This window comes from Anabas testudineus, chromosome 14 (genome assembly GCF_900324465.2).
Source record: "Anabas testudineus chromosome 14, fAnaTes1.2, whole genome shotgun sequence".
Lineage (NCBI taxonomy): Eukaryota > Metazoa > Chordata > Actinopteri > Anabantiformes > Anabantidae > Anabas > Anabas testudineus.
The window spans coordinates 9,703,743-9,730,117 of NC_046623.1; the positions used below are offsets into that span (position 1 = coordinate 9,703,743).

At 39.1% G+C, this 26,375-nt stretch overlaps 4 protein-coding genes across 6 annotated transcripts; 3 read left to right on the forward strand and 1 right to left on the reverse strand.

The window, feature by feature from the left end:
- The first annotated feature begins 1,711 nt into the window (after window positions 1–1,711).
- Window positions 1,712–6,041, forward strand: bud13 (BUD13 homolog). Its single transcript, XM_026369942.1, has 10 exons — window positions 1,712–1,882; window positions 2,051–2,138; window positions 2,717–2,801; window positions 2,891–3,289; window positions 3,680–3,987; window positions 4,095–4,203; window positions 4,872–5,010; window positions 5,096–5,277; window positions 5,376–5,457; window positions 5,679–6,041. The coding sequence occupies exons 1-10, from the start codon at window positions 1,740–1,742 to the stop codon at window positions 5,770–5,772; spliced, it is 1,629 nt and encodes a 542-aa protein (XP_026225727.1). The 5' UTR covers window positions 1,712–1,739; the 3' UTR covers window positions 5,773–6,041.
- A 166-nt stretch (window positions 6,042–6,207) lies between these two features.
- Window positions 6,208–7,401, forward strand: snrnp35 (small nuclear ribonucleoprotein 35 (U11/U12)). The gene has a single exon (XM_026370443.1). The coding sequence runs from the start codon at window positions 6,440–6,442 to the stop codon at window positions 7,082–7,084; it is 645 nt and encodes a 214-aa protein (XP_026226228.1). The 5' UTR covers window positions 6,208–6,439; the 3' UTR covers window positions 7,085–7,401.
- A 54-nt stretch (window positions 7,402–7,455) lies between these two features.
- Window positions 7,456–11,365, reverse strand: si:dkeyp-69c1.9. 3 transcript variants are annotated; one of them, XM_026370446.1, is made up of 6 exons: window positions 11,229–11,306; window positions 10,167–10,306; window positions 9,852–10,031; window positions 9,169–9,264; window positions 8,603–8,891; window positions 7,456–8,522 (listed from the first exon to the last, which is right to left on the reverse strand). In XM_026370446.1, exons 3-6 carry the CDS (start codon window positions 9,991–9,993, stop codon window positions 8,426–8,428), a joined length of 624 nt encoding a protein of 207 aa, XP_026226231.1. In that variant the 5' UTR covers window positions 9,994–10,031; window positions 10,167–10,306; window positions 11,229–11,306; the 3' UTR covers window positions 7,456–8,425. The 3 variants fall into 3 exon arrangements, with proteins under 3 accessions (XP_026226231.1, XP_026226229.1, XP_026226230.1); XM_026370444.1 differs by lacking the exon at window positions 10,167–10,306 and having other exon boundaries at window positions 11,229–11,365; XM_026370445.1 differs by lacking the exon at window positions 11,229–11,306 and having other exon boundaries at window positions 10,167–11,171.
- A 53-nt stretch (window positions 11,366–11,418) lies between these two features.
- On the forward strand, window positions 11,419–26,257 carry arhgap42a (Rho GTPase activating protein 42a). The gene is given in 24 exon segments (XM_033326323.1): window positions 11,419–12,016; window positions 14,289–14,384; window positions 14,477–14,538; window positions 17,438–17,509; window positions 18,722–18,823; window positions 18,919–19,029; window positions 19,539–19,643; window positions 20,121–20,250; window positions 20,371–20,471; window positions 21,109–21,218; window positions 21,359–21,438; window positions 21,600–21,671; window positions 21,775–21,837; window positions 21,950–22,024; window positions 22,138–22,222; window positions 22,299–22,357; window positions 22,462–22,567; window positions 22,650–22,809; window positions 22,915–23,065; window positions 23,293–24,006; window positions 24,110–24,254; window positions 24,544–24,615; window positions 24,770–24,849; window positions 25,594–26,257. Coding segments are annotated over 24 exon segments (2,994 nt in total). The 5' UTR covers window positions 11,419–11,862; the 3' UTR covers window positions 25,683–26,257.
- Window positions 26,258–26,375: the final 118 nt, after the last annotated feature.

Sequence of the window (26,375 nt, forward strand, 5' to 3'; positions counted from 1 at the left end):
GTCCTTGTTTGTTTATGGAGTGCTGGGAGGTAAGAATTCTTTTTAAGATGCATTATTGTTGTGTCTTCCTCTTTTGTGAGTATCTATTATCGATCAAATAAATAATACATATTTTTACATTTGCTTTTATTCTGTCACTCCCAGTCTTGCTGATCAAAGTAAAGAGTAATCAGATCTCCGTGTGTATTGAAGATGACAACGACTTGAGGGTAGACTGTAAGATCCAGCCTAAGCCGAACAAGATCAACACCTATGAGTTCTCCTGGTCCTCTGGAAACAAAATGTCCCTCCTTAACACCAACGTGTCCGGATCAACGGCAGAGAGCAAGTTCAAAAGCAAAAGCTATGTTGAGGAGCTGGAGCCCTACGGCTACAGATTGACCCTAAAGGGCTTCACAGACGAACTCCCTCACAACACCACCTACATGTGCAGAATGACTGGGGAGGAAGTCAGTGTTTCTTTGGAGAAAGGTAGGTGGATTGATTGTGTATTTGGATTTGAGGGAGCGAGCATGAGGATAAGTGAGTGGGAGTCCGATTGAAGAGGTTTTTTTGTCAACTGTTTACATCCCACTTTTCTTTCTCTGCAGGTAGCCTTGTCCGGTGTTCAGCTGTCAGCATGTTTCTGAAGAGCTCCTGCTCCTGGATTGTTTGTCTCCTGCTTTTCCTCTATCACACACACAGCTAAAGAAACAACTAGGCTTGTGCTGGCACACACCCCCACACACCCACGCACATCAAACCATGCCCAGCATCTGTCTGCATCCACAAGCACCCCCATAATACCACGTTGAAAAGATGTAGTCAACTTGCATCCATGTCTCTCCTTGTTTGGTTTGCTCTTAAGAACAGTGGAATGATATTGAAATGTTTCCACAACTTTTTTACTGATGAGAAATTAAGATAATTCAACAGGAATGTTTGGAAATGTCCTTTTTGTTGCACAGGCATGCACTATATTGTATGTATTCACACTGTATAAATGCACTGAGTAACTTGCCATGTAAATTTTATTGTGGAAGCTGCAGTGTTGGTTTTCAATAAAGGGATGCTACTCAAAGCCTGACAATTTCTTCCTGGGAATGAAATGTTAATGGGGCAGAACTGGAACCCAGAAAATAATACAGAAGATACATTTTACTTACATTAATAATGACTGCCAATATCTTAGATTATTTGAATTACATGTGTAGATAAAAGGCCGGTAATTACATGGATTACAGAGTAAACAAGATTCAAGATTCAAACCTATCTATCTCTGTTGGTAGGTATTTGATTCAAATTAAACCAAAAACTCAGAATGACACATAATTATCTTTTTTAATATATCAATCTATAATTTATTTTATGTGATTAATTTCGGATGTTATTGAGCAATGGAAATATATTATTTATAGCTGCTGTATCACTTAGCCTTGGCAGGAAGTAAGACTCCATAAAGACATCCAGCTGCAGCTCAGGAAATATGAAGGCAAGGGTAGTATCAGGATGACAAAGAATATTCTGGGATATGTAGATACACAAGGCATAACAGAAAAAAACTCATATGTTTATGTATAGAGAGATAAGCATTAGATGAGAAAAGGAAGATGATTCAGCAGGAATGTTTGAAGATGTGCTTCTTGCTGCAGAGGCAGACTACTATGTTTTTGTTTGGTCACCGTTGTCTACAACAGACTTTGCTGATCGCCTCCTCTGACATTAATCTTGACCCTCGATGATATCCGTAGTTTCCGACAATGATGGCCGCGTTCACTGGGAGCAGTAAAGAAACTGGATTATCTAAAGCAGAATACCTGAAACGTTATTTATCCGCCGAGGAAGATCCCAAAAAATCAAAGGGGAAACTTAAAAAGAAAAGGCGCAAGGTTCCCGAGAAAGGGTGAGTCTATTAGGACTTGTTTGTAGCTGTGTGTGTGTGCGTGCTGTGTGTTTGTTGCGCTAACGTTAGCTAACTTGTTGAGGTCGCTGTTTGGCGCCGCTCGCTGCTTAAACTAAACGTTTAAAGTTGAAAAGTGCATCTATCTCACATTTACTTATCTTGTTCAAGACTAAAAATAGTAGACGATGACATAGACTGGAAACAGACGGTCAAAGAGGAGAAGGAGATTGAAGAAGACGAAGAGGACGCTCCAGTGGTAAGAACGTCAAACTAACGTTATCGGTTTAGCTTAGCTAGGACCCATTCATTCACTTTAGGTTATTTACTCCCTGATTCCTCATTCATGTAAATACACACTGCTCCCCGGGGTTAAATTGTTTAATTTTTGTGGTGACCGGTTTATCTCAATTTAATCTAAGAAAAATGTAATAACTTCAAATTCCATTGCATTTAACGTCAATTGTATCCTGTAACATAATAAATCTTGTCTAAGGAGTGGGTGATGTGGTTAAAAACACATAATAGAATAGGTTTTTTTTTTTAACATTTTGACTGTAAACTTAACAAGAATCGACAAATAACTAAACATTATTTAAATTCTAATCATAAATAGAAGAAAATTAAGCTGCATTATCACAGTGATGCAGAAATCATGTATAGTATCACCATAATGTTGTCTGTCTCTTCGATTTACACTGTCAACTATAACACTAAACTCTATAACGCTAAAAGCCAGTATAAAGTGATAGCAATAATTGGCATACAGTAGACAGTAGAAGATAAATTTATGTGTCCTTTTTCCTAACTCTTGAAACCTCATGCTGGTTTACTCAGATTGCTGAGGTAATTGATGATCGACCAGAGGCAGTGAAACAACTTGAAGACTTCAGAACAAGCAACAGATGGAAAGTGATTGGAGGTAATTTTGGCAGCTGTGAAAGTAGCAGAGAGCAACATGTGCCTGACTGGTAAACAAGTTTATTTACTTTTGCTGTCCTCTACTTATAGCTGATGATGATAAAGACACAGAGGAGCTGGAAGGACATCAACAGTCAGAGTCTGTTGCACCAAGCAAGAGTCGCCATGACTCACCAGAACCATTATCAAGGAAAAGTAGACATGATATTCCTGTCAGGAAGACCCGACATGACTCTCCAGATGTATCCCCTCCCAGAAGTCGTCGCCATGATTCTCCAGAAAATTCACCGCCTAGGAGAGGTCGTAATGATTCTCCAGACATATCTCCGCCCAGGAGAGGTCGTCATGATTCTCCAGACATATCTCCTCCCAGGAGAGGTCGTCATGATTCTCCAGACATATCTCCACCAAGGAGAGGTCGTCATGATTCTTCAGACATGTCTCCTCCAAGGCAACATTCAGGGAAACCAGGAAAGGTGCAAAGCAAAGGTAAGTGAGGTTTTTTTAAGGGTGAATCTTGGCCGTTTTTGCACAGGGAAAGCCCTTATTAATAACAGTAAAAACATCACAGCAACCTCATGACCTTTCGTTGGTATATGAAAGGTCTGGTTTCATTGACAACCAGAAAGAATCTACACCACCACAAATACAGAATAACATCAATACAGAAAACTCAGTATATATAAAAAAATATGTAAGATGGATGAAAATAGGTCAATAATTATAGTCCAGGTTGGAATGACCACAGATATGTACACACATGTAATGCACCAGTAATTATAATGCAACAATAATAACATAATATTGATGCAGCCATATTTGTAATGTTTGTTTAGTTTTTGTAAAATGTCACTAAACAACTAATTAATTCTTTGTCAGATTCTTCCCCCACCTACAAAAGAAAGCCCGGCCCATCCTCATCAAGTAAAAAACGTTCACCTGACAATCATAGGTCGCCAGTGGCAAAAAGAGCTCAGAACAGACATGATTCAGACTCTGACCAGTCTCCTCCACGAAAAAAGACACTGAAGGGAGAGGCTTCAGACTCTGACCAGTCTGTTCCAAGAAGGCGCTCAAAAACAAGCCGAGGCTCTGATTCTGACCAGTCACCACCCAGGAGGCGGCCACAGAATGCAAAGGACTCAGATGGAGATTTGTCACCACCTCGCAGGGCTGGCCAGTCACAGGTGTGAACTCTTTATTCTCAAAAAAATTAAAGAGTGATATAAAATTGCTGTGAGTATGCTATGGTAAGTTTATCAGACCCATGTAGCTTTTACTGTTTTCTTTTCAGGGTCAGAGGATGCTTTCCGGTGGCAAGGCAGGCCTAGTTTCTGTCGATGTTTTAAGAAAAGAGCAGGAAGAGAACCGACGCAGAGAACGAAAAAACCAGCCACTAGAAGGTTAACTCAACTTTGCTTTTTTACCATACTTTCCCTTGGTGATCAATGCATAATCCAAATTATGGCTGAAATGATTCCTCAAGAACTTTATAATAAAAATCATCAGTTCTTTATGGCTAAATATAATGGCCAAGAGCCTAAATTGAGATGGGGCTGAGCTTTATCTCAACAACCAATCACTGGATAGCGCTTGTTATTTTATAATTGTGGCTTTCACAACAAATAAATGTAAACTGCATGTAAACTATGGCCATCAGACAGAAACAGGATCAATATGTATGTCTTCAAATTGGGAGAAGATATGCTGTCACTAGATTTTTATTTGTTGTTATTAAGAACATAGAACTTGTATCTAATCACCTATGTGAATAAAAGGACGCAGATAGTCAGCCAAGTAATGAAAAGACTGTATATTTTAGGCTGCTCACCCTGTAAGTCACTGTTGATCTGGGATGCACTCAGAGTTGAGTTGTGATAGATTTTTTAAGAAAATACAACACTATCTTGCTTAAGCTGTAATCTTTGTTTTAGACTCTTGGACCTTCATCACATATAACTGTATTTTTCTTGAGGACTTTACAGATGTTTTTATTAGTTTGTGTTTAGTTGAATGATGAAATCCCTATTCATGACATTTTCTACTTACTACATGCTCCCTCTGCTACTAGATGAATCCCGCAATGCCCAGACGGTGTTCCGAGACAAGAGCGGCAAGAGGAGAGATTTGGATTCGGAGAGAGAAGAACAGAAGAAGAAAGCTGGAGAAAAAGCAGCTAAAGATGAGAAATATGCTCAGTGGGGGAAAGGGTGAGTCTGCAATATATATGAGTGTGATTGTAAACACATAAAAATGTGGTGGTATGATCTTGATGAAGTCAAAATGTGGTTAAAGGTTGGCCCAGAACCAGATGGAACAGCAGAAACTTGAGGATGCCCTGCGTGAAGCCCAGAAGCCACTGGCACGTCACTACGATGATGAAGATCTTGACCGCATGTTGAGAGAACAGGAAAGGGAGGGGGATCCGATGGCTGCAATGCTTAGGCGAAAAAAAGAACGCAATGTGAACGCTCAAGGTACTAAACATTTTATAAACGGTACTATGGTACCTGAGTCATAGGAAAAAATGGTTGTTCCATGTACAGAATAGCACACATCTATTTTTGTTTTGCAGAAAAGCCTCGGTATAAAGGCCCAGCACCTCCTCCAAACCGGTTCAATATTCAACCTGGGTATCGATGGGATGGAGTGGACAGGTAATGTGTGTGTGTGTGTGTGTGTGATCTTTTGACAAAATCAGATGCAATAAAATGAGGTAAATGTGAAATGATCCTTCATACAACAATCGTAATCAGAATTTTGGCTTCTATGTTGAGTTGAACATGATGGGAAGCTTTGTTGAAGAGCTGCTCTGGTGCATCAAATCAATGAGGGTATGACTGCAGAATTAACTATGCACAATTTGTGTGCCTTTCAGGTCAAACGGTTTTGAACAAAAACGGTATACGCGGATGGCAGATAAAAAAGCAGTCCAGGAGGCAGCCTATAAATGGAGCGTGGAGGACATGTAATGGCAATTACAAATGGACGAATCAGGAGCAGAGTTGAATGGCCGATTCCTCTAAAGAACAAGCTGAGACAGAATATTAAATCTGTGGTGTAGAACCAGCTAAATACTGAACATTTTCAAAACGTACCTAATAAAATTAACTGAGGAGGATTTTGTTTATATTTCCAAAGCAGTTTGATACTGTAAACAGACATCAGATTATAACAAATTAATTTGTTGCTAAATGTACATAGCAGTGAAGTGAGAGCATCTTAATGACTTTGTAAATATTGATTCAATGTGGAGTCATAATGGATGTATTTTCACTGTTTTTATTAAATATTTTTCATAGAGTGCTGTGTCCATCATTACAAATGTTCACACACACAGCAAATCTTATGATTTCAAAATGTTTTTATTGAACATTTTAGTTTAGTAATAATAAGTACTATAGCATTGAATTTTAAAGACGCTTTAATCCTGATTGAGGGAGTAGGAACCTTTACAAAGTCGCAGATAGGAACTTGTTTGAGTACGGAATGTTTTTGTTGATGCACTCGCGGCTGCAATCTGCTTCCTGGAGCGGTAGGTTAAAATCTGTGGTACTCAAACGGCAGTAGATTTAGATAAAACCGGCTGGGAGGCCGTCGCACGTTGAAGGAGAAGAGCTTTTATGTTTTTGGTAAAAGATGGTGGACTGGAGTCCGATAGCGAAGGTGTACGACCCGCTGAAAGCTGGCAGCATCGACGGCACCGACGTGGAGCCCCATGACCGGGCGGTGTGGAGGGCTATGGGTGCCCGGTACAAGCCCAACAAAGGCGTCCATGGAGACCCGCTGCTTACTTTGTTTGTGGCCCGCTTGAACCCTCAGACAACCGAGGATAAACTGCACGATGTGTTCTCAAAGTACGGAGACATCAAGGAGCTCCGGCTGGTCCGAGACATCGTCACGGGTTTCTCCAAAAGATACGCCTTCATTGAGTACAAGGACGAGCGGTCTGTGGTGCGGGCTCGTCGGGACGCCAACAAACTTGTGGTAGACCAGCACGAAGTGTTTGTGGATTTTGAACAGGAGCGGACCCTCAAAGGATGGGTCCCCCGCCGGCTCGGTGGCGGACAGGGAGGGAAGAAAGAGTCCGGACAACTACGGTTTGGTGGCAGAGACAGACCTTTCCGTAAGCCCATTCACCTCGGGGTCGGCCCGGGGCAGGAACGTGGAGGTGGGCGAAGGGACAGGGACAGGGACCGACACAGAGAGGCCGAGTGGGGGAGCAGAGGCCGGAGGGATGAGCGCAGGTACGACGACAGGAGTCGGCACCAGGACAGGAGATGATTGAAGTAACTTACTCATCTTACCTGAGTCAGATCAAGTCTGTAACAGATGTTTGATTCATTGTCGAGCTGTCTGCCTCCAATGGAGGCATTGGAAAGAGAAACAACCAGCTATTCAGTAACTTTTCATATCTACCTTCTTGTGGTATCCAGTTGATGTACAGCATCAGACTGGTACTGCAGAGGATTATATTGATTATATTGTCATGTAAACTGTGTGACACAATTGAAGAAATGTTATTCTCATTTTGTGAAGTACACAGTTGATGTTACACATATTCTGTTGCCATAAGAAGGACGATAACATTGTGTTTTTTAAAATCTTCTAAATTTTTGTTTAAATTTTGTGTTTTTCTAAATCTAAAAAAGACATTTATACTGCAGAGTTCAAACATTTTCATAATGCGGGCATTTAAACTATTGCCTTTAATGCATACATGCTTTAATAGTTAAAGACTTTTGGAGCCTTAAACTTGGTCAAACACTTCAAAAAGTATCCCATTATTTCTACAAAAGAGACAATTAAATATATCTTTGCCACTGGCCTCTTTTCTGTGAGACTGTATTGCAAAACATATTGTTTCTGCCAAATATTACATCTAAAATGTGTAACTATAAGTGTTACCATTAAAACATGTTTTGCTGTTGTGTATGGCCAGGAGTGCTCGTTTTGTTTTTCCAGACCTTTTCAAATGCACTAATTTGCCATTGATCTTAGACAATCATGAAAGTTTTACAATGTAAAAATACATAGAAGATAGAACGTGGAGGGAGATGATTGTTTAATATTGGTTTGATTTAGATTTGTGCTCTAGTCTCTGTTCATTCATGTTTCAGTTATGAATCACTGGGTGACCGCAAGTGTGTCAGCAGTATGCAACCTTGAAAATGAGTCTCATCCAGAGACTTCTTACACAGCACATCTTAAGTTCACTGCTGTGACATTAGAAAGGAGGAGGAAAAAGTTAAAGTATTGATATCGAAACACACATAACACGTCTTAACGTCAAAGAAACTGGTAAAACCCGTTATTCACCGGTTTATGAAACAGTATTTATTGCTGGACACTATTATTTATGAAACATCATAAGAACAACCTGGCGTTGATAGTCTAAATGCAACATGACATTTTATTATTACAGTAAATAGAAAACGGTAAAACAGGAACACATCTGAAGAAATATTTTGCAGTTGGAGAAAAAAATTAAAGAAATTTTTGACATGTATCTATTCATAAATGTAAATAAAATGTTTTACAGTCAAAGAGTGTGTGGTAAAATTATGTATTTGTTACTTTTTACCCGGAAGCAGACATGCAAGCTGGTTTCTGGCATGTTAAACACTATTTCTCAGGTCGTCCTTGTGAGGTTACTCTCAGCCTGGGATTCATGATGGGCCAACCAGGGAAATTCTCTCTTTGGACTGTGCTAAACTCGATCCTGTGAACGTGACACAAACATGCTGATGACTTGTCATCTAAATAAAGCCATAGTACATTTTAATATTGAAATACACTCACCTGAAGGCAGGATTGATGCCGATGTTGTCTGGCTGTGGAAGCGCTGGTGTTCGCCTCCTGCGGCAGGACGATGGAGGAGGGAAATCCTTCTGATACTGGGACTGCATGTCTGCTGGATCTTCATTTTGCACTGCTGTCGACCCCCGCTGTTGACTGTGTTTGCCCTCTTGCTCGTCCTCCTCTGCTTCCTTGTCCCTGCTGCTGCTGCTGTTTCCTCTTCCTGTTTGTCTTGAGGATGTGGGATGAGGAGAGTGTGACTGCTGCTGTGTGTTGTGGGCGATATGATCTCCTGAAGGTCAGGTAATTAGTTTGTTAGGAGGACATACATTTTCTGTCTCTGAAGACAATTTAAAATAAAAGTTTCCTGACCTCTACCTCTATAAGATATTTTTATTTTTTATTTTCCTAAACTCTGGTCTCATACAAGTCTTTTTACAAACCTAAACCCCCACATCTACAACACACTGTCCGCCCGTCTACTGAAACACTCGTGCTTCCACACAAACACAACTTGCGGTTTAACAGATAAGGTGAGTTTACTCTCCAGGTTGAGTTAGACTACAGACCTTTGCCTCTCTCTTGCTGTGGGATGGGCCTGAAGGAGAAAGCTTCTCGTGATGTGGTCTCCATCTTAGCAGGAGTGTCTGGGTAGAGGAGAAATCCTGAGGAAGTTGGGACATGAGAGAGAGGGTAAAAAGTGTCTTTTAAGGTGCCAGATTATTGGAGCACAAAGTTTAATGGTTTTAAATACTACTAAGACTTAAATTAAACATTGAATTTAGTTAATGGCATTTTCAAAATCCTTTCATTGTAACATGGTGCTTTGGAGTAATTTCAATAAACACAACAGCAAGTATCAATTTAATATGTGGACTAACCTCACCTAACATTTGCTGACATCGTTATATGAACTTTTTGTCAGCCATTACTCATTTGTGGCCATATAATAGGAATAACCTAAAAATAACTGCAACAACAATGCTTAATTATTCACATTGAAGCAATAAAACTGCACTGTTTTATGTTTTATTCTCAGTGCAACCAGAAAATTAAAGATAGATATCACATTCAATGTTTTTATGCCTCCTTTGTATAATGAAAACCTTCAGATTCTGGATATGATTCTGATTGAGTCTTCCATATCAAAATACATGAAACGTTATTACAAGCTCTCATCTCTCCACCTGGACTTCAAAAAACATTTGAATAATAAAAATGTTGCTGCAAAAGAAGAGCAGCAAACGCTTACCTGCCACTGTTGGGGGCTCCCCCCTGTAGGGTCGACTTCGCAGCAACAAATCATGGTGGGGACGTGGGTGTTGCACATTGGCATTTTCAACAAACATTTTGTCTGTTGTCTCCTGAGAGTGCTGTTGGATCTCTGGCATCATCAGCAGCTCCTGATCTTTGGATGCCCGTACACCAGATACTATAAAATGACCACAAGTTTAGAGGATTTAGTAGAAACCATAGTTGCAAATCTCAGAAATGTACAGTGTATATGTATTTCAAGTATTAATCAGTAAAAAGCCTTAAAATGAGAATTATTTACTGCATTGCTTACCTTACATGTAGAGTAAAAACATAAGATGTGCTACAATTTTTCAGTGTTTCCTTATACAGCCTGTGCATGTGTGTGTGTCAACCAGTACAGAGCTGCTTAAAGTTTGTTTACTTCAGTAGTCATGGTGTTCTATTCTTCTCCTGTGAGTGACAGATACAGTAGTTACCAACTGAGACAAAGCAGCTGGACCACCAAGGGAGAGCCGAAACTTGTGCAGTGGCTGCTTGCACAGATGGTTTTTAAAAAAGGAACCAATTGAATGTTTTGAAGCAGGACTAATTTAAATAGCGAGGCTTCTCTCTTCTGCAAGATAGAAGCTAACAAATCTATCTTAGAGGCTGACACATAATGACCGAGCAAAAAGTGCTGAGCTGAGCCTAGTTTGTATAAGGTGACCAAAATGCCAAGTTGGTTTTGCATCAGTGACTCAACAAACCTGTGCAGTAGCAAGTATAATAGTGGTAATATAAATTTGCACCACTTTTGTTAATTACACATCCCACATTAAAAAAAAGAAAGCATGTTACATATTCAGAGGTTGCCCTGGAGTGTTTGGCCAGCGCACAGCAATGCACTCTGCTGGCACAAGTCCCAGCTATATTGCTTTCACATTCAAGGGCCTGTTTTAGCCTGTAACATTTCAGTAGGCAATCTTACTTTGGAAAATCAATTCACCTCATGCAATTTAACATATTCTGTGGTGACAATGCTTCTGTTAAACTGTCATTTCATTTCACTTAGTATAGCTAAGTAGTAATTGCAGTCTACTGTGAGCTGCGGGTTGAAGGAAGTAAGAACTTTCTGTGTTGCTTTGGATGATGTCTGACTGTGCAGCCTGTACTTTAACAGTACATAATATGATAATAATAATACTAATATGATGCACAAAACTCTGCATTGAACTCACATTGAAATTATTTTTGGTTCATGCACATGTAAAAACATTAGCGAGCCACACATTTGAAGTGGGTGAGATGTTTCATTCATTACCATAAATATGGGCATTTGAATTTATTAGCTTATTTATTTACTGTACACTGTTCTACTTCTGTAAATACTCACTTGTGCATCAAATGTGCATTTTCACCCTGCTGTAAAATAGTTTCCAACAAATGCACCTTCTGTTTGGGCAACATTAGCTGTAAACAAAAGCAGTTTTAATCATCACTTTGAATGTTTCCCCGACATGAACAGTGATGTTGTCTCTGTCTGCAGCTCCTGTCCCACTCGTTTCAACACGGACCAGCAGGAGTCTCCCGTTCCCATAGTAACAGTCCTTCACTTAGAGCCGTATGCAGACAGGGTTAGCAACATTAGCCTCTGTCGACCGCGTTCAAGTGTCCACACTTCAGCTCTGCTGGGTTCTTCATGCGACTGCTGGTGTTTTTCTCTACCTGCTAACGAGTCAGTAAGAGGTCTAAGTGACGCCGTCTTCGAGTGCACTGCTTCTAAAACCGCCCCAGAAGCAGCGGAGAGCTCGTCATGTAGCCTAGCCAAACTCTCTGTGTCAGAGACTCTGCTGTGTCTGAGTGTCCGGAAGTTCTGGGGGGAAAAAAGCGAGAAAGGCATGAAAGAAGGAGCTGGAAGAAACGTCTGAGCAGGTTTTTTTCCACAGCACAGACCCGACAGTAAGTCCTACCGAGGGGACACATCCAGCCTCTTACTGTGTTTATTAAGTGCGAGCATTGATTTATCGATGGGTCTGCCGACGCTGGAGTTTAGTGACTCTTTCCTGGACAGTCCGGAGTTCAGAGAGCGACTGCAGTGCCATGAGATCGAGCTGGAGCGCACCAACAGGTTTATAAAAGACCTCATCAAAGATGGAAACATGCTCATATCTGCCTTCAGAAGTAAGCACATGCTGATTAATACCCTGTTTTTTGGGGGTTCAAGTGTGTGTGTGTGTGTGAGACAAAGCTACTCAATCACTTGTGCAGTCAGCTGCCTGAAAACAGAGGGAAATCCAAGGCCATCAGTCCAAACAGAGACAGTGTGCTGATGAGTTTAGTCTGCATTAGTTCATAGATTAGTACTTTGATTTGTGTTTTGCATGAGTAGCACAGTTAGGCAGGTCGACTGTAGTGTAGATACACACTTTATAATCACTGTTCAATAAGGCGTCATTTATTTTTAGCTTATTAGCTTTGATTTGAGATGATTTAATGTCAAAACCTCATTTACCAAAGCTTCATCATTTATGAACAACTGATCATAACCATAACTTCAGTCCTTCTCCATCACTACATGTTGGCTCTACTGTTATCTCCCTAATTTATTAGGATTAACTGTTTGATTCATCTATTTTCAAACTGCTTATTAGTACAACTACAGATTTATCATGGTGTAACCCTTTATGAAATTAAAACATAAACTGTTTGAATGTTCTATTCTGTATAAAAGCCAATAAACAATTTATGAATAGATTTTGTGCAGATGCCCTGCAGCCCTAGAAAGAAATATAGGATGGCTTATATCTGATATATAAAGGCTTGGTACATGAGGCATTATCCAATAAAAAGCCATTTATTACAGCTTATGATTATGGCGCTCTAATCAGAAGTAGTTATTATCATAGCTATGAGTTATATCATAGTTATGAGTGTCCCTTTCCACTAGATTTGGTATGATATAAATTGCAAAGACTTGCAGTTTCTAGTTTCTCAAATGTGAGGATTTAAAGTGTGTCTGTGTCATAAATGATGGTAGTAAGCTAAGTAGCTTTGAATTTAAGACAAAACAAGGTTGGACAAAACAAGGCATTTGAAGATTTCACCTAGGATCTTATGAATTTATAAAAAGCAGTTTCACTGAAGAAAGGTAGGAGCCCAGCAGCTCATTTTTGCTCTAGGAACATTTACAGATTTATCCAACCTTGTCAAAAACAAAGGTAATAGCAGCAGGTTTGTGGACAAATTGTAAAATATGCAGTGTTGGTACTTATATATTAGACCGTTCTGAATTGGATTTTCCATTAGGGTTATGTTGTACTTGTTGTCATAGTCATATACTGAGACCAGGTACCTCCCATTAGTTTGGAGTTTCTTTTGATCACCTGAGGTTTAAACATGGACACACCTACTCTTTATGGCTGCCTGCGATATCTTTGACTCACCTGCTGGCTGAGGTCATCAGTGCGAAAACTGCTGTAAGCTGTTATATATAAACACAATCCTGAGTGTGTTTGAAAGTTCTGTGACCACATGAGGAAATGCTGCATGATTAATGCATAAGTAACATGAACAGGTCATACTGTATGTCTAGAGGACAGAAATCTCTAACATTAATATGACAAGTTTATTGGCATTAATGTAACTATTTTAGTTATTGATTATAGCTAACAGTATATACATTTTCAATATTAATGTCTGTCTTACTTACATACTGTAAAATGTCTTTTTAAATCAGTAATATCTATTGACAGCATTAGAAGACAGACATCAGAGTATCAGATATATATAACATTAATAATACAGATTTAGGTGTTTAAGTTTAAATATTTACAATCACAACAATAAAGATGCAACCTTTGACTTTGTAGCGTGGACTAAAGGTGTTGGTTACAGTGCTTTTGTCTGTAATCCTGCCCTCTAAGCACTACTCTGGTATGAACTGCTACTGATAGACATTTTAATCGTTTTAATGGATTTATTATCAGTGTATCATGCAGTGGTGTGACTGAAATAGTACTTTACAGCAGCTGGCATAAAGACCAGTGTTTTGGGTGTGTGAGCGAGACAGAGACGCAGTCTGGTGGTGCCAAGTTTTTGTGCACCTTAGATAATAAAAGTGGTATTAAATTCTACTGTTGGAGTGTTGTTTAGACTCGTAAACAGAATTTTCAGAGACTAAGGCTGTGAGTGCGGCCAGGGTGCGGCAGGTTGCTTACATCAGACGTTAACACCTCATGTCCTGGCAGTGGATCATATGTAAGAGTTACATTAGAAAATACAATAATAGTTAATTACAGGGGGTGATAAATTATGTTTTTTGTAGTCTGTAATAAAATAGGAGCAACAATAGCAGTATGCAAACACATGCACATAGCATTCCTGTATATAAGTAATAATTAAATTATTATACCTGCTTTAAGTGGTTGAGTGAAATTCTTTTTCATTTTTTCAGGTCTTTCACTTGCTGTTCAGCGGTTCTCTCAGTCTCTACAGGAGTTCCAGTTTGAATGTATTGGAGAAGCTGAGACTGATGATGAGATTAATATAGGTGAGATGAAAATGTCTCCACAGATCTAGAGAAAGTTGTAGATGAACCTGCAAAATCTGTCAGATGACAAGAATGTATACTTTGTTTTGCAGCTCAGTCGTTAAAGGAGTTCTCTCAGCTCTTGAACACCATGGAAGAGGAGAGAAAACGACTTGTAAGAAAAAATAATCATTTTGTGTGTGTGTCTGTGTGTGAGAGAGAGAGAAAGAGAGAGAGAGTAGAAAGACAAAAGCAAAACTTAAAGATCTTTATGTTGTACATTTAAAATAACTATACAGTTATATTTACTATACAATATTTTGATGATTGTAGTGATACACAATCATGCAACTGCAACTTATTGTAGAAGTTACATTGTTATTTTGCACAAATTAAGTTTTCTTCGCTCTCAAACTTTTTGTTATTAATTAATTTGGTTCATCTTTATGCTACAGTTTTTATTTAATTTAAGCAGAAAAAAACTAGAAAGTCAGACACTCCTATCTTATTGCTAATAGAGGTGTAAAAAATATAATATTTAATGACTTTTAATTAACAGTATACACACAAAGATATGTGGCAGACAGTGTTTCATTCATAAAAAAACATTTAAACATCATAATGCTTATGATGATATTGTGTATTGTAAGATGTAACATGTTACCAGATTCTTTCCAATGCACAGCTCTATTTTCTAAAGGGTACATTTGAAAGTGATTTTTATATATTTGAATTTAAGTTAAGTTTTTTGCCAGGAACCTAACACACTGACTTCCTCAATGTACTAATCCCATTTCCCTGCAAGACTGATTCACACATTTGTTGTGAAAACTTTTTTGTGAGTTTGTGAGTGCTACTTGGCAAGTCAGGGAAAACTTTCCCTGACTCACAGAGCCTCCATCAACCAGAAGCCTTTGTGTGGGAGTGACTGGAGTCTGGCAGAGTTTGTGTGTGTAAGCAAACGTCTAACCATGTGCAATGTATGTGCATAGTATGCTGCCTTCTCTATAGTCCTGTGTGTGTGTGTGTGTGTGTGTGTGTGTGTGTGTGTGTGTGTGTGTGTGTGTGTGTGTGTGTGTGTGTGTGTGTGTGTGTGTGTTTGTATGTGTGTGTGCCTTTGTGACTGAGTGCATGCTCTTGTTACAGGGGAACCATGTGGAACCTATTCTGCCAATTCCCTTATGAGACTGAACACAGCCCTAACTGCCTGGGAAAGTCCATAAAGGGTCCTGTGTTTCTCTCCTCTCTCTCTCTTTCTGTCTCAGCCTCTCTCTCTGTATGTGTGTGTGTGTGTGTGTCTGCTCTCTCTATATTCTAATTGTATGCTTTTCCACTTGGAGTGGCACCTCCAAAAGCCTGCCAATGGATTTGAACTTCTAAAAATACCACCGTTATTAAGTTAAAGGGCAATTCCAACAAATAGGTTCCTGTGAAAACCCTACCTGTTGAACATGAAAGGACTCTTATTGAGACTTAACAATGTCCTTTATTTGCTTGGTTTTCAGTTTCATCCTGTTTATTGTAATGTGTTGAAAAAACAGAACATGTTATGGGAGCAGACCTTTATTCGGGTACTGGTGCAGCACTAAACTGAAGTGAAAGTGAAGTCATGCTGTAGGGCTGGGAAGCCATTTGGAGTCTAAAGCTTAAATCAGCTTGACCCAACAAAGCAAGAGGTGACACGCGCTTTCACTATCTAAATCTGTGACTAAATAAGACCAAGACCTAATATAAACAGCAGAATTCCGATAAGTGCTCTGTAGATTACGAGATAACTACTGTAGAGTCTAAACATCAGCTACAATGATTTCATACAGATTTTACAGCTGCAAAAATAATCATAATGATTTTCTGGTGAAATTAGCTTGACTCATGTCTGTGAAGTTTCCCAGTGATCCAGTTTGGCAAAATCAAGGGAAACTCCACTTTCTAAAGTTAACCAACCCAATGCCAGGCTAATCCAAATTAAGAGCAGTACTTCCATGGTAATGAACAGATAGACCTGCTAACCAGTGTTACCAAAGCTCATAAAACAGAAATCATAATGTTTGATTTGCTAACAGTGGTGTTGAGTGAGCAGAAAGATTATTTACAGTAATCTTTTGGAAATATCCAGTGGTGAGGACATCATAAGGTGTGTTTGTTTGTCCAAGGACACTATCCTTAGCATCATGAGTTAGTAACAACACTGAGCTGTGTATTGAAAACCCACACTATCTCAGCTGTGTTACAGTGCAGGTCTTCACAGCATTTTGTACCTATAGACATTTTCTGTATTATACTCTTTAGATTTTCAAAGTAAGTTGTCTGTAACTGTTGAATTCTTTGTTGATGTATAGGTAGCTGATTAGAACACACATGGTTTCTCGGTAAGCTTAATTTAATAAAAGTATAATACAAGGTATTACCTAGAATATATCACAAATGAGTCCAAATATGATTAATTTTAGATGGCAATGTTAAGTCTGGCTATCAGTCAAACCACAGTCTAAGTCTGCCCCAGTTGCCCCTGACTTTTGGCCAGACTTGGTCTAATTTAATAAAATCATGCGCCCACCTAATTACTCTACTACTTATTCTGGCAGAAAAGCCACTGTTCTATTTTCATAAGAATACTTGCATCTATTTTTTTCTGTGACTTGGCATAGCCATGAACAATTCACTGCATTGCATAATGCAGGAACCGAGTTCAATAAAATAAACAATAAATAGAATCCCAGAAACTCAGCCTTAGTTTTACTTACATACAGCACATTAGTGTAGTTGTCGATAGCTGATGTCTTCAATTGAAATACTTTGAAAGCCAGTGAGTCATACACAAGGTTTTGACATAATGTAATTTTGTAATTTGACATTTTCCGTTCTCCAAAGAAGCAGAGGTGCCAAAAAAGTGTCTCTTTAATATAAACTCAAATAAACTACAAGCATTTCTTGAATAATCAGATTTAAGCAAAACACCCACATCACGACTGCAGTCCTCATCAGTGACTGAGCTGTTTTCATATTTTTATTGCTGCTCATAGTATTTAGTCTCATGACACTGAACTGACTGGTGCGTGTTTTTCCTGTTTCAGATCCAGAATGCTGATGATGTGCTGATCTCACCACTTGAGAGGTTTCGTAAGGAGCAGATTGGAGCTGTTAAGGTACAGCTGCAGTTGTTACAAGTGAAGGTTTATGTGAAAGCTGATTAAATTATTACTAAAAAGTTTCTAATTTTCAATTCATAAAAGAACCACAGTTGATATCTATGCGGTCAGTAAGTGAAGTTTAGTTCATTTTGCATCTTAGTTTCATCCAACACTGTGGGTGGTAATGGTACAGATCATCCTGCACAGGTCTGGTCCCAGTCGATCTCTGTGTATGCTGTCAGAGAATCCAATTTGTTCAGATAAACGATGGCGCAAAGTTCAGCGTCGCTAACAAGGTCATGGGAACGAAGACTGGGAGGGAAGACAAGGAGCATGTCACAGACAGAGAGATAGTTGAACTCAGTGAGACAGTGTAAACAACACTGAGTCTGGTGTCTGGTTTCAGCAGCTGTCTCAGATCTTATAATAATTCAGTTTATCATACATTATACATTATCAGCATCATACAGCAGGAACTGGAATACAGCAATAATTAATCCTGAAAGTGAAAGCGCTTCTCATTTCTTAGTGTTAATTGAAGCAAAAGCTTGTAGAATGTAGCAAGCGTGTGTGAGCAGTACATCCTCACAGTTCTCGAGCAGTAAAGTGGTTGAAGTTGTGGAGTTGGGTGAAGAGTACTCACCCCAAATATTTAGTCCTTCTTTTTATTTACATTAGGTTTATAATTTTCAATTAATAACTTTCCTAATTTTTAACACAGTTTTAATTATTAAATAATTTCATAGCTGCTTTTGTTAAGTAACAATAAATATTAATGCATTTTAGAAAAATAGAAGTTTCCATGCATTACCCGATACTATTGATATTGATATTATTATTACTTATTGCACTCTATTGCTACACATAGCCTTTTTTATCTCTTTAAACCATAAACCACACTACTTTTCCTCTCACTAAAGCTCCCCAGTAGTGCAGGTTCGGAACATTACATGTAGGAACATACTGCAAATGTATTAGTATATGACTCAAGGCTTAAATTCAAAGGAATAAATGTACTTTACACATGTACACAGGTTTATGTCAGTTTTGGTATTGGAATAACTACTCAAGTATCTTCAGCCCATGTCAAAAAGACTGGGGAAAGGGGTACAAGCCTAACAATGTGTGAAAAAAGTGAATTTAGACATCTGTATTAGCAGATTTAGACATTTCTATGCTTGGTTATATTTGTTGCTCATGTTCTGTACTCATCCCTGTTTTCCTCAGGAGGGAAAGAAGCAATTTGACAAAGAGACAGAGAGGTACTACTCTGTTCTGGAGAAACATCTTAGCCTTTCCCCCAAAAAGAAGGAATTACACCTACAAGAGGTAAACAGTGCAATTCCTAAAAATACACAAATTTCTCCCACATATGTTAGGTAACATAAAGTTGTGTTTGTGTGTTGTGGTTGTTTTTGTTGCAGGCTGACTCACAGATGAGTAAGGACAGGCAGGTTTTTTATGATGCATCACTGCAGTATGTCTTTAAGATCCATGAAGTGCAGGAAAGAAAGAAGTTTCAATTTGTGGAACCGGTGAGTTCATGCCTCTAAATTCTTCTAGCCTGCTGAGTATGCATAGCATTGACTAGTGGAGGTAAAGCAGAGCCACCAATATATCATGTTTTATCACAGGAAATGTGATGGATGCATTTATTTTGTGCTTTATGTTAACAGTGAATTCAAATCTGTGTTTGTGTGCATGCAGACATGATCATGAAAAGGTAGCTGAAATAACACATTACATACAATGTTTGGTCAGTGATAAAAATGTTTTAATGATACCTATCAGTAAAGCCCCCTTTCCTGTTGCTGTAGCAGCACTTCCTGCATGTGAGATCTCTTCCGTCTGACAGAGAGGAAAACTCTTTGTTGTAAAGTAAACAAGGAACATTCCAAGTTTAGGGCTTTTTCTTCTATAGAGGTTATTTTGACTGATTGAGCAGATGACTGACAGTCATTCTTTTGTAATCCTCTCATTATACTCCTCCACTCCCAAGCCGCCAGCTAATATTTTCCTGCGGATTTCTCCTTCTTCTCTTCAGTTATTAGCCTTCCTACAGGGTTTGTTTACATTCTACCATGAGGGCTACGAGGTGGCCAGTGAATTCGAACCCTACAAGCAGCAGCTTCAGTTCAACCTGCAAAATGTAAGCTTGTATCTTTACACCAAATCGGGGCCAGATATCTCAAATCATATTTATAACTAATTTGCTCATTTAGATTTGCCTGCCTCTAAAACCATTAAAAAGGAGTATTTGTAAGTCTGTTTTAGATGCATTTGGCTCTACATGCCTCGAACACACCTGATACTCCCAGTATGTTGAAACCCATAATGTGAACAACTGTTTGAACAAGGCTTAGTTTGGTACAAGTCGCATTTTGTTTACTTGGAAAGCACCAAAGTTAAAATAAATATGTCTAAGGCTGTACTAAATTGTCCAATTATGTTACAGCTTAAAAAATTACTGGGCTATCTGTTCAATTGCCCGTTAAGGTCTATAATAATAATACTAAAACACAGTATTACCTCTCCATAAGATGATTTGAATGCACCATTCACTGATTGATTTTGTAGATATTTTTACAAACACACTTTTCAGTGCAGTTTCTTATGTGTTGTTAAGGCCCGCAATAACTTTGAAAGTACACGTGCTGAGGTTGAGAGGCTGATGAAGAGGATCCGATCTGCTGAAGAAGACTTCAAAGCCCCCAGTTGCTTTACCATGGAGGGATATTTGTATATACAAGAAAAGCGTAAGATACACAAAAATCATATTTTCTTCCCTCCCTCTTTCTTTCTCCCACTTAAATTGTAAACAACAATCAGACTTTCTTATGCATTTGCACCTGCTTGAAATGTGTCATGTATTACAGGTCCATTGGGCAGTGTATGGACCAGATACTACTGTACTTACCAAAAAAGCACCAAGATGTTCACGATGAGCAGCACAGAGGCCAGACCTGCCAGCAGACAGGTGCGCTGGTAGCACAGATAAATAGCCAAACCAGAGTTTCTACATGTTTTAAGCTTCACTAAAGTCATGATATGCTTCATCACTGCTGAACAACATCCAATCCATGCCGCAGTGTTATAATGTTTCCTCCATTTCACACAGCAATTGATTTCTGTTTTAGCAGTGTACTATAATATTAACATTTATAATTGATTATTGTTAGTATTTGCTTATGGAAAAAGTACTTTTGGGGAGAGGATCATTTAAAAAACTTTCTAAATAGCTCTGTCCAGCATTCCAGCTGTCCACACAAGCACTTGAATGCACCAACAAGGAATCTGTATTTACATTTAGTAATTTGGCAGACGCTTACAAGTTAGATACAAAGGTAGGTAGGTATAAGAAGGAACCCTACTAGTGGCAGGCCACAGCCAGGATTGGAACCCCAATCTGCATGGAGGGCAGCGATATTACCCCTAAACTATCAGTCGCTTCATGTATCATGTATCATGTCTTGTTAATGCAACTTCAACAAAAAAAATCCTAAGGTAGGAAGTAAAAAACACCAACATGGCCCTAAAGGTACTGAGCTACAGTGTTTCTTTGCTACAATAACAAGTTCAGATGTGTGCTGAGTTCCACATCTCTGTGTTAACAGAACGGTGTGGTGAACGTTACACCAGAAATGTTCAGCCTGCGCTCATGTGTCAGAAGGAAGACAGATTCAATCGACAAACGCTTCTGCTTTGACATTGAGGTGGTGGAGAGGTGAGAGAGATAGATGACTGAGAGTGTGTGTGTGTTTGTGTGTGTGTGTGGGTACACAACAGATGAACTATAGAATATAAAAAAAATATGGCTGGTGTTGGGTTGTGCATTGGTAAAATGATCTCTCTCTGTCTATGCAGACATGGCGTCATCACCCTGCAAGCTCTATCTGAGGCCAACAGGCGACTGTGGATGGAGGCAATGGATGGAAAAGGAGCCTGTATGAATACATCCCTGATTTAACTAGAATAATACAATATCCTCATGAAAGAATGTAGGCTGCACAGAAAAGATGTTCAGATTGTGACAGGATTCTAATACAGTTGTGTGTGATTATGTCAAACACAATTAACTTTACTGAACTGAACTGATATTTGAAAGGAGTGTCTTTTTATATGTTTTTTTTTCTACAGATCTACACACTGCCTTCATTACTTAGTAAAAAGGAAGAGAGTAAGTATTCTAATAAAAATATAACATTAACATTGTTTATTATTTCCTGCAATGCACCGGACATCATGATAATGTTTGTTTGTTTGTTTTTTTCATTTTGCAGCATTTCTCAATGACGCAGGCTTCAAATTTGTCAAAAAGTGCATTGAGCTCATTGAAATGAGAGGTATTCTTCATTCTGGTTGCACCATAAACCTGGTACAGTTAATATACAGTTATGTTCTATATCTACAGGGTTGCTTTATTAAGTATATTATTGTGTATGTGTGTGAGTGTAGGCATCACCACCTTGGGGCTTTACAGGACTGGAGGAGTAAACTCCAAAGTGCAGCGATTGATGACAAGCGCCTTTGGTAAGAAATGTTTTTCTGTACGATACTGTTTTTCTGAGGAAAATTGATTCTCACACAATAAATAGGGAGTGCTGTCCATCAGTACAGATCATTAATTATTTACTTTCCTCTAGCATCCACAGCTCCTGCTGACATTCAGGTAAATGCAGACACCTGGGACAACAAGACCATCACCAGCGGCCTTAAGAATTATTTCAGGTAACATTACAAGTACAAAATGGTATTTGAATAATGCTACTTATGAATTATGAACTCATGATTTCTGATCATGTAGGTGTCTGGCAGAACCACTACTGACCTATAGACTGCATAAAGAATTTATCAAAGCTGCAAGTAAGATCCCTTTAAACACTATGTGTGGTTGTATGTTATACAGGATGTTATGTAAATGCAAAAGTATATTGTGTCTGAGTTATATCTTTTTCTTTGTTTCACAGCGTATGATGACCAGACATATCGAGTGAGAGCAATTCATGCTCTTGTGCACAAACTACCTGATAAAAACAAAGCAATGTTGGATATTTTAACCAACCACCTCCTCAAGTATGTATATATTAATACATTTAACTTATTTCTGTGCCATATGAAATACATGCTAATTGTGTGTTTGTCTGTGTGTGTGTAGGGTGTCCTCTCACTGTGAAGAGAACCAGATGACTGTGTCCAACCTGGGAATGATATTTGGCCCCACACTGTTGAGGTCACAGGAAGAGACAGTGGCTGCCATGATGAACATCAAGTTTCAGAACATTGTGGTGGAGATCATTATTGAAAACCGCCACAAGGTACACTCACAGAACAGATACAACAAATACAATAGACATAATATCTATACAGTATACATACCTAACAGACATGTACGTATATTGTAAAACATGTGTTCCCATCAGATCTTCAGTGAGGCCCCAGACCTGTCTCTACCATTACCCCAGGCTCCATCCTCTCGGTCAACTTCTCGGAGGAACAAAGCCATCTGTCTGTCAACAGGAAAGAGGAAGCCTCGACTCTACCCTACTGCTCTGTGCCTGGCAGACAACGACAGTGAGTCTCTGGCTTGAGTCATAGTACAGTGAACAGTGTTTTTGGCTTGAATCACATTGCAAAAAATGTCACAGTGAACTCCCATTAGTTTCTCTTTAGTTTTGTAATTTGATCCAAAACTAACTATCCATTATTTGTGAAAATAATCTGTCACAAACTAAAGATGCCACAATCTTGCCATCATTGATCACTCTTTTTTTGTGACTTCCTTCCATTTCTTTCTCCAGGTGACACATTCAGTAGCAGCCCTAGTACGACACCAATGGGCAGCCAGGAGTCCCTGTCCTCTCACTCCTCTGAGAAGAATGGGTTGTCTCAAAACTCTCCTCCATCCTCTCCTCCTTCCGATCCTGGCGCGTCCTCTGTGGTGCCTGAATCTCCTCCTGCAGCTCCCTCCTGCCCCCCGTCCCAGAATTGCTTAAATGGGAAGGATCAGAAACAGTCAATGGACAGCATAGACTCCCATCACCTCATGCCTTCCTCTTCCTGGACTTCCTCCCAGCTAAATCCAACCCAGCAGACCTCCTCTGTGTCATCCTCCATGTCCTCTTTACTCTCTGTAGAGAGGACTTTGTCAGTCAAAGGAAACTCAACTGCCTCCTTGTCATCTGTTAAAGAATCAAACTCTCCCTCCAGAGCCTCCTCGTCCACTTCCATCCAGCACTCCTCAGTTGAGCGCACCTCCTCTCTCAGGGAGGGTCGAGCTGTTCAAAGAGTGTCATCCGTTTGTTCTCTGAAGAGCACTCATTCAGTGAATCAGAGCAATGCATCCGCTAACCCGTCCACTGTCACAGAAACCAAAATGACAGACTCTACCTCTCCTTCCCGGCAGCAAAGGACTGCTTTTAGGACTGCATCCTCCTCCTCTTCCTCTTCCTCCTCCTTGTTCCCTTACCCTCTTTCCACAGCTTCCTCTCTCACGTCCCTACACATCTCTGAGGGTACATACATCTCTTTTATAGTTTACAAAACTCACTTGATGAACAAAGATGAAGGTCACTCCCCAGCTTTTTTTCAGTTCTGATTTCATGTGTTCAATTACAGATTATAAGAGCTGTCATGGATCGGTACAGAGTCTCATGTCACTGGAACCACAGACACGTAAAACACACATCCGCTGTGGCTCTGATCTGACCAAGAAACACTCTGCAGCCACATCCAGCAACGGTTACCAGAGACCTGGATCATTGTGAGTGTCTGTCACATTGGTTTTCTATTTTTAGATCTTTGATATTCCTGAGAATCCCTGAGAGTTTGGTTCAAATCAGAAGAGATATCTTTTATGTAAATTTGGTATAATATATCATACTTTTTCTTGACATCTCAGGAATCGCTGGTAAGATTTCAGGAGCAATATCATGTTTCTGACTTGCTCAAGATGTGCCTTCACTATTGAAACTGGCATAATCACTCTCTCCCTGTAAACACTGTGAATTATTATTCAGAACATTTGATAATTTTGTGTTTGTTTGTTACAGGTTATCAGTCGGACTACCACAGCGTGAGAGCTCAGTTTTCTCCTCGGCATTAGACATATGTTCTTCAGGAAGGTGTGTTGATTAATTTTTTAGTATTGAATGTGTCACTTGTCAATGATTCTTATTAAATAATTGAATTCCAAACACATTCACATTAACTTATCCTTAACTTGCTTACTGAACAAATTTTTTTTACAGCTTTTTGTTTGTTGTTGTTTTTTCTTAGGGAAGCAAAAGCGCTTTACTCCTGTGAGGCAGAGCACAACCATGAGCTCAGTTTTCCTCAGGGTGCGCTGTTCTCAAATGGTAAGAAACCCTCTGACAGGTTTCAGTTCCTCAGGGCACTTTCATTAAACTACCTGTAGATACTCATAGCAGCCTCTGGCTTTTGTTGGGCTTTTATGTGTTACATAACCTTTCAATGAGCTCGGCTGACCTGTTTTTTAAGAATGTGGTCACAGTAGAGATCTCAGTTACACCTAGCTGAGAGACGATCACATTGCGACCCTGACCATCTCAAAAAGTGGTCTGACTGGCCCGATCGCATTCCAATCTAAATGTGCCCTGGATGCATTTATTACATATTAGGGTTACATGGAGTACCAGGTGTTCAGGAGTCATATTCGTATGTGTGTTTGATTTATTCTTCCCCAACATATCTAGTGTTTCACTAAAATGTTAAACTACTTAAAATCTATTAAGAGTAGAGATTAATATAAATTGTGTCAGTTTAAATGATGCTTGGCTGTTTATCTTGTGTTTGTGTTAATTATTCAGCAGCAGAATCATTTACTGAATCTATGCTGTTCATTCAAGGAGAGTTAAGTGAACAAAAATTCAGGAGGAATTCAATTAAATTCATTCATTCATTCATTGAATTCAATTAAGCCTTGTCCAAAATTTTACTTAGAGGTTGTAGATAAATCTTCCTTTCTTTAGAAGGCTATTGCTGTCTGTGTAAGGCATTACAGTGTATGATATCAAATTTGATTGTGATATATTTGAAGATCTTTATCTTAAGTTGCTGAGTTGAGTTGTTTGTGTCCTCAGTGTATCCATCCGTGGAACCAGGTTGGCTTCAGGCAACATACAAAGGCAAAACAGGCCTCATACCTGAAAACTACATCACCTACATCTGACTGAGCTGACAACGTCATTAACACAATAAATCAGGATGTAACTTTTCTGAACACATGCAGACAGTAATACTCTGCTGATCAAGAATATATTTATCATCCACTGTTACTGTTATCACTGAACAGTGTGCATGACTTACTACTGCAGCTGGATCTGAATGATGTATGTACTGTATGTATATCTGACTACTATACCTGAACCATGTTATGTGTCATTAACCAGCTTATAATGCCGCAGATGTTAATATCAGCTGATTGTGTTTCTCTAAATGAAAATTTTCAGCTCCTCTCTTATGTTTCTGTAGCAATCTTCCTACACATCTGCAAAAGCTAAATGAAATGCATCAACAAGGTACATGTGAATAGTATTTTTTGTATCCATTCTGGTAATTTATATGTTTGTAAATGATCATATCAACTTTATAATTTTATTCCCAGCATTGTGTGCTCTCGCCTCTGTACCTAGGTCGGTATCGGTTTGTCTAAGACTGAATCCTGCCTTAACAACTTCCTCCAACTTTATGTTTTTTCATGCTGCCTAATAAAGGACAAACACAAATTTTGTGCTACTTACATATTACTATCTAAGCATGTGCATCCTTTGTGGTTATGTTTGGCTATTATTATTGTGTAATAATTATTGTTTGTGCTCCACTTTGTTGGTAATGAAAGACAAAATGTTTTCATAACTAGTTG

Bases quoted from the DNA above. Each gene is read 5' to 3' on its own strand.
- bud13 (XM_026369942.1), top strand. From the start codon at position 1,740: ATGATGGCCGCGTTCACTGGGAGCAGTAAAGAAACTGGATTATCTAAA. The intron at 3,988-4,094 runs GTGTGAACTCTT...TTTTCTTTTCAG, and splicing joins GCAGGGCTGGCCAGTCACAG to GGTCAGAGGATGCTTTCCGG. The intron at 5,458-5,678 runs GTAATGTGTGTG...TGTGCCTTTCAG, and splicing joins CGATGGGATGGAGTGGACAG to GTCAAACGGTTTTGAACAAA.
- snrnp35 (XM_026370443.1), top strand. From the start codon at position 6,440: ATGGTGGACTGGAGTCCGATAGCGAAGGTGTACGACCCGCTGAAAGCT.
- si:dkeyp-69c1.9 (XM_026370444.1), bottom strand. From the start codon at position 9,993: ATGATGCCAGAGATCCAACAGCACTCTCAGGAGACAACAGACAAAATG. The intron at 8,892-9,168 runs GTCTGTAGTCTA...CCTGACCTTCAG, and splicing joins ACAGCAAGAGAGAGGCAAAG to GAGATCATATCGCCCACAAC. The intron at 8,523-8,602 runs GTGAGTGTATTT...TCACGTTCACAG, and splicing joins GGCATCAATCCTGCCTTCAG to GATCGAGTTTAGCACAGTCC.